We start from the raw sequence: 13480 nt of genomic DNA, 5'->3' as shown, positions 1-13480 counted from the left end.
TACCCTCATTGAGAGAAGCCCAACTGCAATCAACTTTTCCAGGGGTAGGGTTGCCAGGCCCCCTCGATTTCCCAGCTGGAGATTGAGACCTGGCCCTTACCTGGAGGGGGGTGCGCGCGCGCGCAGAGCTCACGTGCGCGCTCCTGCAAGCGTGATGACATCACTGCTGGGAAGTGACGTCACCGTGCAGCCTGTTTGGGCGCGGATCGGGCTCGTTGTGGGCCCCTGTGGAGCATGGGAGCGTTCCTGCGCTCCGCAGGGGCCCACAACGGGCCCGATCCGCACCCAAACGGGCCTGATCTGAGCCCATTTTGGCACGGATCGGGTCCGTTTTGGTGCGGATTGGGCCAGTTTTAGGCCCCTGTGGAGTGCGGGAGTGTTCCTGTGCTCTGCAGGGGCCCACAACGGGACCAATCCACGCCACAACGGGCCCAATCCCCAAGGATCGGGCCCGTTTTGGCACGGATTGGGCCCGTTGTGGGCCCCTGCGGAGCGCAGGAACGCTCCCACGCTCCACAGGGGCCCTGATCCAGGCCAAAACAGGCCTGATCCTGGCGGTTGCTGTGCGCGGGGGCACGCAGCTCCGCAGGGGGGCGCGCATGGAAGGTGCACGCCCCCCGCTGGCCAGGGAGGGGCAGGGGTGGCAGGGTTCTGGCAGCCCTATCCAGGGGTCATTTCGTAGAAAAAGAGCTGGAGGATCTTATTAGTATAACTCATTAGCATATGCCACACCCCTTGCCATCACCAGAAGTGTATCATTAGCATAACTGATTTGCTTATGCCACATCCCCTGACATCATGTATCCTGGTTGTTTTGGACGCAATCCTGGCCATTCAGGGCTAAAATTGGGCCCAAAATGGCAAAAAGGGGCTGAAAATGGCCGAAAAGGGGCCCAAAATGGTCAGGATTGGGCCGCTGCTGAGTGGGAGAGTGATCCACCACCCGTCAGAGGCCCGATCCAGGCTGTTTTGGCCCCAAAACAGGTTAGGGATCCCAGACTCCCGGTGGGAGCAGGGGATCTCCCACCCCCACACCGCGCCCACACTTACCTGAGCAGCGGGGGGCGTGCACCTTCCTTGTGTGCTCCCCTGCTGCGCGGCGTGCTCCTGTGTACCACAGCTGCCAGGATCGGGCCCGTTTTGGCCCAGATCGGAGCCACTGCGGAGCACAGAAGCACTCCTGCGCTCCGCAGTGCTCAAAACGGGCCCGATCCACAGCAAATCGGGCCTGTTTTCAGCAGCTGCAGAGTGCAGGAGCGCTCCTGCGCTCCGCAGCGCCCAAAATGCTCTGTTCTGCCGCAGATCGGGCCCGTTTTGAGGCGCTGTGGAGTGCAGGAACACTCCTGCGCTCTGTAGCGCCTCAAAACTGGGCCAATCCGCGGTAGAACAGCCCTTTTTGGGTGCATTCTGCAGCGCCCAGCCATGTGATGATGTCCCCCCGAAGTGATGTCATCGTGCCTGTGGGGGTGTGCGCACGCGCAGAGCGCGTGCACACACCCCTCTCCCAAAACATAAGTGACAGGCCCCTGTTCCCCTGCTGGGAGATTGAGGGGGCCTGGCAACCCTAATCCAGGCTGAAACGGGCCAAAAATGGCTGAGAGTCAGGTGGGCGGAGCCACCTGTCATGTGACCTCTTGGGAGAACTGCCGGAACTGCGTTCCTGCACGTTCCCCCTTGAAATGAGCCCTGAACTTTTCTATTATCATTCCAACATTGTGAAACAAGCTCCGTGAGAAGGTGAGGTGGCTGCCCTCTCTACACATTTTTAGGAGGCATGGACTATTTTTATTTGCCAGGGCTTTTAATGGAGTGTCTGATTGCAGATATCTTGGGGAGTACTTGGGCCAGGTTTATTTTATTCGGTATGTTTTTAATTTGTGATTTGTAACCTGCCCTGAGCCACAAGGAAAGGTGGGATATAATTATTTTAGTAATTTAATTAGTTAAAATCTTGAATCAACAGAAAAGGAAAAGGAAAAGTCAGCTCTCAACTTCCAAGTAGTTCAGGAGTGTATTGGTTCCATGGTTTGAGGGACCGTAAAGGAAAAAAGTTTGTTCAGACTCTGGCTATCTGCTTCATGTTATGTGGAACTGCTACCGAACTCGTCTTCTGTGGATTTTAGGGAACAAAAGAGGACATATGGGTGGAGCTGCCAATTGCCTGGAGAAAAAAATTATTCTGTCCTTTCAGTAGTGGCTTAATGAGATTTTATTTACCAGGTAATATCATGCCATGAAAAGAGCCACCTACCCATTTTGACCCAGGGAGCCTCTATTAAAGGGACAGGACATTTTTCTCCAGGTCCGTTGGCAACCCTGTCATGGAGGAGGCACTCTCACAGATATCTCACATAAAGGGATTTAAAGGTAAATCACCAGCACCTGGGCTGCCAATTTGTTCCCGAGCTAAATTAAATGTAACTTATATTTATTTGTTTTTTAATTATTAATTTGGAAATTTGTACTCTGTCTTTCTGCCCTCAAGGGCAGGTATAATATATTCTCTGGGCCATCTGACTGTGTACTGAGTCAAGCTAGTAGAAATTGTTGTAATACTGGCTAGGTAGCAATTCTGGATATTAAAGTCTAGTTTGATTAGAGTGTCAGGATAAGGTTGGGAGGTCTGGGTTCAGAACCCCTTTCTGGCATGAGTGTTGTTGGGGGATTTGGGGGCAGTTTGTTTTTTTTAAGTGACAAACTGGAGAAGGGGAAGGTGTTCTGAGTTGGCAGCGGAAAAGAAATATACTTAATGAAAATAGAAAAGATAGATGGTGAATGTGGCTAGGCTGTCCTCTTGCCGGCCATAGCACTGAAGACCGTCCACCACCCATGCAGGAGCTCATAAGTGTGGCGCAGGGCATGATGTAAGAGCCAAGCCCTGTGCCTAAAACTGAAATTTTTTATTGTATATGGAATAGTGTTTTAATGTTTATTTATAATATTTTTATTGTTTTTAAATTGTATGTTGCAAATTGTATGCTGTTACACCTCCCTGAGCCCGTCTGACTGGGAGGGTGGTCTAGAAATGCAATAAATAAATAAATAAATAAATAAATGCTATTAGAAGGAAATGGTAAGATGTAGTGAAAATTTAAAACTCTTTCAGTATGAGATAGGTGTTTAGGAAAGATTACTAGGAAAGGTACTACAGAAAAAACATATATATGGGAGGTTACATTTTATTGATTCTTAGAGGCAGTTACAACCGATTATGTATCAACCACCCACCTCTATAAATGAACCCTCCCCCTTCCACTTCAGTGCTCCTAGTGCCAGAATGGACACCCCTTAATCCACTCCACCACCTGAGTTCCAGGTAGGCTGAGCCAAAAGTGTGCACCATAAAAGCTTCGTTTCCCATTTTGCTTGCAGGGCCAGTGCAAGAAAACTTTAAAGCCCTGATACTTACTCAGTGTCTCAGGAGCCACACATGTGGCTCTTTGACACGTCATTTGTGGCTTATCAGAACGCTGTTCTGCCCCAACGTGGCACTTGCCCCATGTTTCAGAAAAGTGGAGGAGGCCCTTGCCCAGTGAGGCTTGGGATTGGCAGTTGGTTTCCACCTTGAACCAGCTGCCACTGAAGGAACTGGTAAGCCATGAGCTTTTCTGAGGTGCAGGACTCATGCCAGGAATGCAAGTAAATGTGGGTCTTTGGGCTGATGGTAACTGCAAATATGGCTGCCCATGAGCTGTGGAGGGAGTACCACTGGCTTAAAGGTAGATGTACACCACAGACTTAAAGCCAGTTTGTCTGCCCAAGGAACTCTGGGAACTGGAGTTGTTTTAAGGGGGCCAAGGGTTGATCTCAGAGAATTCTCAGCATCCTCACTGTACTAGGGCTGCTTCCATACATAGTTCCCCCCCACACACACACACACGGAGTAAAAAGTCTTCATTTAAATGTCGTTCCCTGTTTTGCAGTCATTTTGCAGGGAAATTGATGGAACTCAGAGGGTCATGCACGGTTCTCCACTTCTCCACTTTAGCCTCTCAATAGCCCTATGAGATGGGTGAGGCTGAGAGAGAGAGGCTGGCTCAAGCAAGGTCACTCACAGTGCAACCCTAAGCAGAGTCATACCCTCCTAAGTCCCTTATAGTCAATGGGCTTAGATCCAATGTGGTGTCATGGTTAGAGTCTCTATAATCTGGGAGACCCAGGTTTGAATCCCTGCTTTGCCATGGCAGCTTGCTTGGTTACCTCTGGCCGGTCTCACGCGCTCAGCCTTATCGAGCTCAAAAGGTTGTTGTGAGGATAAAAGGGAGGAGAGGGGAATGATGTGAGCCACTTTGGCTCCACAGGGTATAAATGAAATTAATACTACTAATGATGATGATAAACAATGAGTTTAGAAGGATGTAACTCTACTTAGGACTGCACAGCTAGTCAGCTTATGATTTCAGTCGGTCCCCCCCCCAAGCTGAGTCTGGCACTCTAACCACTAGACCATACCAGGTCTTATGAAGCGGTAGATGAGAACCTCTCTCGTGCCATAGTGGGGGAGAGAGAGGGAGAGTTATTTGCATCAGGGCGAGTTTGAAAGAGCAACCTTTGGAGCTCAGCTCCCAACGCTGCCTCAGCCAATGCCAGATGCTTTAGGGGTGGTGTCTGGGGAGGGGAGAGTTTGGGACGGCTGTGATACCACTTGCAGGTGATGATCGAGGCTGCCTGCCTTCATCTATATAGATCTTGACCACAGAGACTAGGGGAAACCCTGAAAGCATCACAATATGGAGGCTATCTTTCTCCCACTCCATAGTTGCTCAGGGGCAGGAATTGGGGCTGGGGGTAGGTAATTCTCTACCCTTGGTGGGTAAGTGGAAGGCTTGCCTGTAGCACATAGGGCAAGAACTTCTCAGCAACCAAAACAATTTATCTCCTTGCTCTCACCCAAGGGGAGCACATTCATTAGTTCTATGCTGATGGGATAGTTCTTGGCTCCCTGTGAGTAAAGGACAAGAACAGTCCTTGGTCAGGACAGTTTGAGGGGTTTTCAGGGGAAGAGGAGGATCGGAACAGAAGGCAGAGACGATCTCCTACTGTGGCTCTCCCCTCTCCATTAGGCACAGCGATAGCTGTTTTAGAAATAGATCTATGGTAGCAGAAGGATGGTTAGAATCTTGCATTAAATGATAGTGCATAATCTGTTTATTGACTCAGTCATTACACCATTAGGTCTTTTTAAGAGGCTCAATCAAATCTCAAGGCAAGGACTTAACTGGCAATTTATTAACTGCAAGAATAATTCTGGCTAAAAACAGGAAGTCTGTAGTGAGTGATATGGATCAGATAAAAAAAAGCAATGGGGCATCATAGATATGATGTAAACAAGCTGACACCACTCATTCAAAAAAGATACTGAACTTAAAAGGCTATTTGAGAGAGAGAAAAAGGTTCCAGTTAATTCAGTAGTGAGGAGTGTCGCAGAATGCCCTGCTGACCTGTGGGAACCTTTCCTCTTTGGGTGCTCCCAGGGGAAAAAAGAGATCCTATATAGCTGGGGTACTTGGGTTGCCAGGTCCCCTTAACCTCCTGATGGGAGGTGGGAACCCAGCACTCATCTTTTCTGATGTCTTTGTGTGTGCACAAAGCACGTGAGGGCTCCTGGGGTGGCACAACGATGTCACTTCCAGGAAGTGATGTCATCACACAGAGGACAGGAGCACTCCTGGGGCATTGCAATGATGTCACTCCCTGGAGTTATGTCATTGCGCCACCTCAGGAGGCCTAGTCCCCTGCCTCTCCCCCCAACTGGCCAGGTGAGTGGGGGGGCAGAGGATGGGAGCAGGGGATCCCTATGAGGTACTTATTTTTGGAAGCCCCAATTTTGAATAAGGCACAAGAGCACTCTGGTCTCTTAATGAGCTATTTGCTGCCTTGGGTGGAGCAGCCAATCAAAGGGGTGTTGGAGAAGTGGGCTCTCTGCCCTGCTCTCTGCAGCAACATTTGAGCAAACTGGACCACCTGCCCTCCTTATGGATAAGGCAGGAATTGCTTGTTGCCTTTTGTGAGGGTGAGCAGGAATTTGGGGGGCCTCTTTCAAATTGGCTGGAAAGGGATCCCCCCTTTTTTTCAGTCTCTCTGCACTGTCCTGGGGAGTAGTGGTATTCTCTTGGTCTTTTGACTGATCAAGCCATAACTTGTCTTGGCAGTAATAGTATATTGCTACAGTATAGGTTGGGATAACTGGCAAGTTGCCTGAGCCATTTTAGGATTGGGGGGGGGGCTGCTCCCAAGCTTGCCCATCATTGTCTTAAGCAGCCAGCTGAGCTGAGGAGGTAACATCCTTAATTGTTGAGCAGCATCAACCAAGCCTTTCATTGTTGAAGGAGCCCGTGGAGAATGAGTCTTCACATCTCTTGGCACTGTTTTACGTGCAGGTGGGGCTAAACAAAAGCAGCCGGGCTTGCTCAAAACACCAGTAGCTGCAAGAGGCAGTTCTTTCTACTGTGTCTCATTCTAGGCAAAAGTTGGATCTGGAAGAACTGGAAACAGAGAACAACAAAGGTGGTTGGGGAGCCTTGAAAACCAACCTGATGAGAGAGAGTTGAAGGAACTGGGTAGGCTTTCATACAGAAGAAGGCAAAGATCTGATCTTGGCTGCTCCACAAGACAAGGCTTGATCTAAGGAGCTAAGAAGTAATATTCATTTAAAATATTTATAGGCCTGCCTTTCTCCTGAACATCTCAGGACTTAAGGCAAGCAAGAACAATGTAAAAACAGTTTCATGAAACAAACTTTACAAACAACAGATGTTTACAAACTTTACAAACAACAACCTTATGCCACCCACCCATGTGTAGGCCTCTTCAGCCCAGGCCTGGGCAGCCCCCAAAGCTCTCAGAAACGTATGGATAAATTTCAGATGAGCATTAGGGGACACTTCCTAATGGCAAGAGTTGTTTGCCAGTGCATCTGATTGGGCTTCTCGCCCTCACTGAAGGTCTTCATGCCAAGACCAGCATCTGCTGAGGAGGCTCCATCTTTGGCGTTTCTACACTGAACAAAGGTGACCAGTCAATCTCCAAGCAATAAAAGTAGCTTTTTGCCCCTCCTCGAGCACTACTTATCCTTTTCTTTCAAGCTACCACAGCAGCTTTTCAGCTTTTCTATGCAAAGGAAGAGGAGGAACACACACACACACACACCTTTGCTCTGGATGGGAAAATGACAAAAACAGCACCCTTTCTCATCTGCCTCTCCTCCTCCTCCTCCTCTTCTTCCTGTGTGCACTCTTGCTGTGGATGGGAAAGGAGCATGCTGCTGCTGACTCTTTCTCCTCTGCGTCAAAGTTGCTATTTGTCTCTTCCAGGGAGAAACACACAGGTAACTGTATGTTTTTCCCCCTGCAGGCAAGTTACAATGGTGGGGGGGGGGTTGCTTTGAGCAAAGAGCAGAGGAAAGTTTTCCTCTGGAGACCTGCTCTGAAATACTAGAATTTTTCTTCAAGCTGCCATTTTGTGACTGGCTTCTCCTACTGAGCCACCATTTTGTGACTGATAGCTCCCAAGATTCTTGAAAAAAAAATCAGCTAACTAAATACCATCTGCTCTTGGCCAGCTCTGTGATTCTTCTGTTTAAAGGCTGAAGAAAATAGATTGGGAAATTATATTTTAACCTTAGTTTCATTAACCTATCCTTATTTAACTGATTGTCAGAATAGACAACTACACTAGCTATGTTTGGTTAAGGTCTGTCAAACAAAGATCTGAAACTACGATCTCTATGTGGTTGTTTACAATGGCTATACTTGCCACAAAATACAGCTGTTTCCAGTCTCTTCCCTATAATTTAGAGCACGTCATGAGAAGGCAACCAAAAATAGTGCAGAGAAAATGGGTCCACACTGGCAAATTACCAGAGTATTGCCAATAACATAACCTCTGAACTGGTGGCCCGTATAAATGGGTAACATAATTGGATTGGCCTCACCGTATCTTCATCTGGTGGGATTGCACACCACCAGATAAACCTTCAGCGCAGACCACTAACTAGTAGGAACTACTGGCCAATCCTTACAGAACAATCCTGTGAACATTCCTTTGTGTTTAGATATAGAACAAAATCCAAATCAGGACATTAAACTTCACCAAACACACTAGTGACAGGAAGACTTTGGAACCATGTCAACAAATGTACTTGATGCCGATTAAAAGCTGCTTGTAGGACCCATAAAAATGAATGCCCCTATAAAAAATGGCCCAGAGAGTATGAAGAAAAATATGGTTTTCTTTATTCAAACATCATCCCCTCTGCGTTTTTAGAAGTAGCTGCAATCAAAAGATGGATGCATGCTGTCTGCCCAGTGGAATGGGATAGGAGGAGAAATAAGGTTAGCAATATGAAGACACTTAAATGTTGAAATAGGGAATTGAGGAATGAGGCTGTAAATAATGCATGCCAAGATCTGAGAAGCAAAATCTTGCCAGTTTATGAGCAGTAGGAATTGAACACTGGAGGTCTGGGATGACAGCCAGTGAAATGAGCACTGAATTTGGACACTAGAGACCTGGACTCAGACTAGAGGTGAAACAAAAATTACCAGATTAAATGAGCAACCATGAATCTTGCAATTCGTACAGACGCTTTAAAATCCTAAATTATGGGATTTGTGTCCAGGAAATGCTAATTTGGTTAAAACATATGAATGACCCTCGCAAGGTTAGATTTCTTTCCTAGGTTTTCTGATTTTTAAAATCATATTTATGACCACACAAATCTGAATATAGAAAAAATCATAATAGTATGCAACAGCCTGCAGTCAGTATGCCCTTAAGAAAAGACCTGGAGGGGCTGCTAAGAAAGGAGAGAATCAGTGGAAGTCTCACACATGCACAAGGAATTAGGAACCAAGTAAGAGCTAAACTTCAAGAGATGAATTACATGAGGGGGAGCACGTGAAGGGAGTCACAATGTTAGCTAGAAAGCTAAGTTTTAAAATAGACCGGAAGGCTTTGTTAATTTCCCCTCTCTACAGAGCCAGGGAGATTGCTGCTCAGAGGGTTTGTTTATTTCCTCTTAGCCTCTTAGAAGGGGAGGTGAAACTGACAGCCTTCCAGAGGCAAACAGGAAATTAACAAACCCTCTGAGCAGCAATCTCCCTGGCTCTGTAGAGAGGGGAAATTAACAAAGCCTTCTAATCTCTTTTAAAACTCAGCTTCTCGGCTAACATTGCGACTCCATGTGCTCTTCCTCATGCAATTCGTCTTTTGTAGCTTGGCTCTAAGAGTCTCTCTATACAAGATGTAGGATCAAGTGAAAGATCTTACACTTGTACTCCCATTGTAGACACACATCCACCACTAGGGAGACTGAGTATACTTGAATATATGCCCATGCAGAAAGGAAGTCACTTGAGCATCCCTGTGTACGATGTCTTGTGTAGAGAAACTATTAAGTATCTTGCATTTCAAACTCGTGTATCAGTTTTCTCAGGACTAAAACCCATTCCCAGATGTGGATTCCCTTGGTGGCTTTGAACATGACCCTGGCCGATTCCAGATAACTAACCTTAAGGCGCTTCATGCCGTCCTCTTCCGGATCGCGACGGGGAAAATGTGAAACATCGCGTTTCCTCGCGTGAGTTTTGCGCGTCGCCACGCAAAACTCGCGCGAGGAAACGCGATGTTTCGCATTTTCCCCGTCGCGATCCGGAAGAGGACGGCATGAAGTGCCTTAAGGTTAGTCATCTGGAATCAGCCCCTGTCTCTTGGCCTCAGTTCCCTGTCTATATAATGGAAATAACAATCAACAAGCTAGCAAGGCAGAGGAGTAACATCAAAACAGAGAAAGATATGCAAAGCACTAAAAGCACTAAGCAAACAATTGTATGGTTCTGTTTATGAATTTTTACTGTAGTTTCCCTGGGTAAATGGCTCAAGTCAAAAACACATCAACCCCTACAAATATGAACACTCTACCCATGGCCATCCAATGCCAACTGAAACACGAGGTTGGAACTAACAAGATGTGAGCAGTAAGGAAGATGTACTTAGCGCAGTTCCATTTGTGCAAACAACACTGTAAAGACCCTTCAAGACTTTAATGAAATAAGAATGTGCATCTGGAGCAATGGAATGTACAACAGGTGGCTGTCCTTGTTTTATTGAATTCGCTTTTGAAACTGATCAGAAGAAATCCCTTGTGTGGGTTGCCAGCGTCTAGTTCTGGAGTTACAACAGATCTCCAGACTACAGAGATAGCTCCCCATGGAGGAGATGGCAGCTTCAGAGGGTAGACTCTACGGCATCACATCCCTGCTGCCCTCCCCAGGTACCATCCCCAAATCTCCAAGAATATCCCTAGCCACAGTTGGCAAACCTAACCTTGTGAATGCAGAAAAGATAGTGAGGATACAATGCAGTTAACAGAAGCAGACAATGAGGAGCTATTTCACTACCTCCGCTTGCACAAGGACTGTTGCACAAATATACATACAGAAACTTTCTGCGGTTTCCAATCCAAAGTCTTACGCCTTAGAAGTTCTGTGTAGAGCACCACAAAAAGCTACACCCAGAGTGATGTAATGCAATGTTATGATCATGTAGGTAGCTGCTGCAGATCCCTCATCAACATGCAATCGATCATTTATTGTCCCAAATCCCCAGCTTTTTGAAAATCTGCATCTTGAATGCAAAATAATCCATCAACACTAAGTGAATACTGTTAATGGCTCAGATGCCACAGAGGATTTCTGCTGATGGAAGGGTTTCCCTTCTTCGGAACATGGTGTTCTCCCCTCCCATTGGAGCCTCAAATGCCCCCTAAAATGATGCCCCTGGAAAACAAGAGATTTCAGGAATAGCACAAGGGTAGAGTTGGAGGTCTAGAGTGGAAAAGAAGTATCAGGCAGACCCCACCCCTGCCGCCATGAAGTCTATGGATAATCTCCTCTGGATCCAACCCAATGCTTATAATGTATTTAGAATGCAGAATTTGGATTACAAATAAGAACCCATAATGCACTGTTCATAATTAAAAGCAGTTTTTATTTTATTTTTTCCCCTTCTTGTTGCATTTCAGAAAATGTTACCCAGCTAATTCCAGAAGCGGGGAGCCTCCTTCATTCCAGAGTGATGCAGTACAGAGAGCTCCTGGATTCCTTGCCCATGGACGCTTATACGCACGGATGCATCCTTCACCCAGAGCTCACCACAGAATCCATGATTCCAAAGTATGCTACAGCTGAGATCCGCAGTAAGTGGCTACTTAAGCAGGGTTGCCTAGGACTAGATGGCTGTGTGGACATGTCAGAGTCATGGAGGGATTTGGATCTTGCAAGCTTCTCTTCTCCTGAACCAAACAACTGCGGGTATTTAGTGAATGATCAACATGGAAATGATGATGGTGGATGGGAAACTGTCTGATACTGACTCAGATCAAGTTCGGTGTTGTTTGCTCTGACTGGCAGTGGCTCTCCAGGGTCTCAGAGTGAGGTTTTTCAAATCACCTATTACCAGATCAGTTGGAGATGCCTTGGATTGAACTTGGCACTTTTTGTATTCAAAGCAGATGTTCTGTTGCTGCTAGGCTGTGGAGTGCTGGGTGGCATGGGGAGCAGTACCAGCTCTGAAAACAAAGTTTCAATTTAAGTTTCCTGGTTCAAGATTTGTGTTATTGTCTTAATTGTCCCTTTCCTGTGAATTGTCCCTTTCCTGCCCACCACGTTCCATGCTCTGCTGGCAGCTAGACCTGTGCCACAGCTATATCCATGTTTTTTAGGTATTTATTGTAGCCTGTATTGTTCACAGTGCCAGTTTTGTATTATATTTAGCTTTTTAATTTTTTGTGTTGTTTTTAGATATTTGTACATAGTTTTAATGTCTGATGTATGAAGTATTCTCCAGTTGTTAGCCACCCTGAGCCCATTCACAGGGAGGGTGGGGTTTGAATCTAATTAAATAAATAAATAAATTGATAATATTATAAGCCGCTTCAGATATCTCAGTCTGGAAAGGCAGAATATAAATATTTGTTATATTAATAATAATATTTGTTATTTATATCCAACCTTTCTGCCTAACCAGAGCCACCAAGGAGGCTATTTTAAATAAATAAGAGTGCTGGAACAGCCCTTGACTGAGTTTTTGGAAATAACAAGCCCCTCAGAGTAGAAAACAGATGGCCTCACAATATGATTCATCATAAGGAAGCTTTTAATTCTAAGATAGGTAATGGTGTTTCTCTGGCCTGGATGGCCAAGGCTAGCCCAATCTCACCAGATCTTGGAAACTAAGCAAGGCCAGCCCTTTTTAGTACTTGATGGGAGACCCTCACAGAAGACCTGCAGGGGCAGGCAATGGCAAACCACCTGTTTGCCTCTTGCCTTAAAAACCTCACAGAGCTTTACATATAGACACATACGGTTTACATTTCCACAGCAATTCAGTTTTTAAAGGACAGATTTCAGTTATTCCAGTCCACACACAGTCCAGACTTACCAGGATTCCTTCAGACCGAGCTAATGTCTCCTCATGTCTGACAGGGATTGTGGTGTAGTTCGCTCTGTCTTAACTGTGGATGAGGAAGACATTTTCTCTCAGGAGAAAATGTCTTTTCCTCAGGAGACTTTCGATGGCAGTGCAAATGAGCTTCCCCCCTCCCACTTCGTGCTGCACTCTTTGGTGTCCTTGTGAGTCAGTGTGCCCACAGAAAAATCAATTCGGTTTGCCTGGAGATCTCCCAGAATTACAAGGGATCTCCAGATTTGAGTTCCTATGGAGAAAATGGCTGCTTTGGGGTCACTGAGGTTCCTCCTAGGGTTTCCAGTGCCCACCAGTGACGGGCAAACTCCCGGGGGTTTGCCACCTTGCCTGCTAACCCACCAGTGGTCAGCAGGAGGTGGCAAGCTCCTGGAGGTTGCTCGCCACCGGCAGGCACCCCAGGAATGTGCATTGTACACACGCTCCCAAGGGGCATGACATCACCCCTGAAAGTGACATCATTGTGCTGGCTGTGGGACCATCATAGATATGCCAATAGTGCAATTTCCCACAGTGTGCCTGTAAAGTCAAAGCTGTCATGTGCATCTCCACATGTGTTTAAAAGCAGGGGTCTGCAATTCATGATTTGCAGATTTGATGCTGGAAACGCTACTGTATTATCAAAGGACCTCTAGCAAACATGAGCGGCTCCCAATTGACACATGCACGTTGGTTGTTCAATGTGCAAACGAAGCAGAGTTGTGCATGCTGGAAATAAGCCTTGTGGGATGGAGCTCTAAACCTTGCCCAATTTCTATCACACCATTTACCTACAATCCCAGACATCCAGCTATTTTAAGATTCATGTTTATGTGTGCCCACAGTTCTTGTAATTAAATAGAGACAGTTACAGCTTGAGGAATCCAGATTCAAAATGACCGAAGAAGTAAAAAACAAAAAATTGGCAGGAAGGCAAAGAACAGAACCACAGGGCTGAAGGGATAGTTCAAGAATAATAGCCTGCCTAGTTATGATACAGAAGAACAAAGGCATATTT

The 13480-nt window shown here is 46.4% G+C and overlaps 1 protein-coding gene across 4 annotated transcripts in view; it reads left to right on the top strand.

The window, feature by feature from the left end:
• Positions 1 to 13480, top strand: part of GDAP1L1 (ganglioside induced differentiation associated protein 1 like 1) — a 58722-nt gene that overhangs the window by 26947 nt on the left and 18295 nt on the right. For 3 of the 4 annotated variants that reach the window (XM_054981030.1, XM_054981025.1, XM_054981026.1), the window contains one exon: positions 11024 to 11197. The exons of the other annotated variant lie outside the window; for it this stretch is intronic. In XM_054981030.1, the coding sequence (XP_054837005.1) occupies positions 11024 to 11197 (174 nt within the window). The remainder of the gene's footprint in view (positions 1 to 11023; positions 11198 to 13480) is intronic. 4 annotated transcript variants of the gene reach the window in all.

The sequence above is a fragment of the Eublepharis macularius genome, chromosome 5 (assembly GCF_028583425.1).
Source record: "Eublepharis macularius isolate TG4126 chromosome 5, MPM_Emac_v1.0, whole genome shotgun sequence".
Classification (NCBI taxonomy): domain Eukaryota; kingdom Metazoa; phylum Chordata; class Lepidosauria; order Squamata; family Eublepharidae; genus Eublepharis; species Eublepharis macularius.
This window is presented reverse-complemented; position numbering and strand designations above follow the sequence as displayed.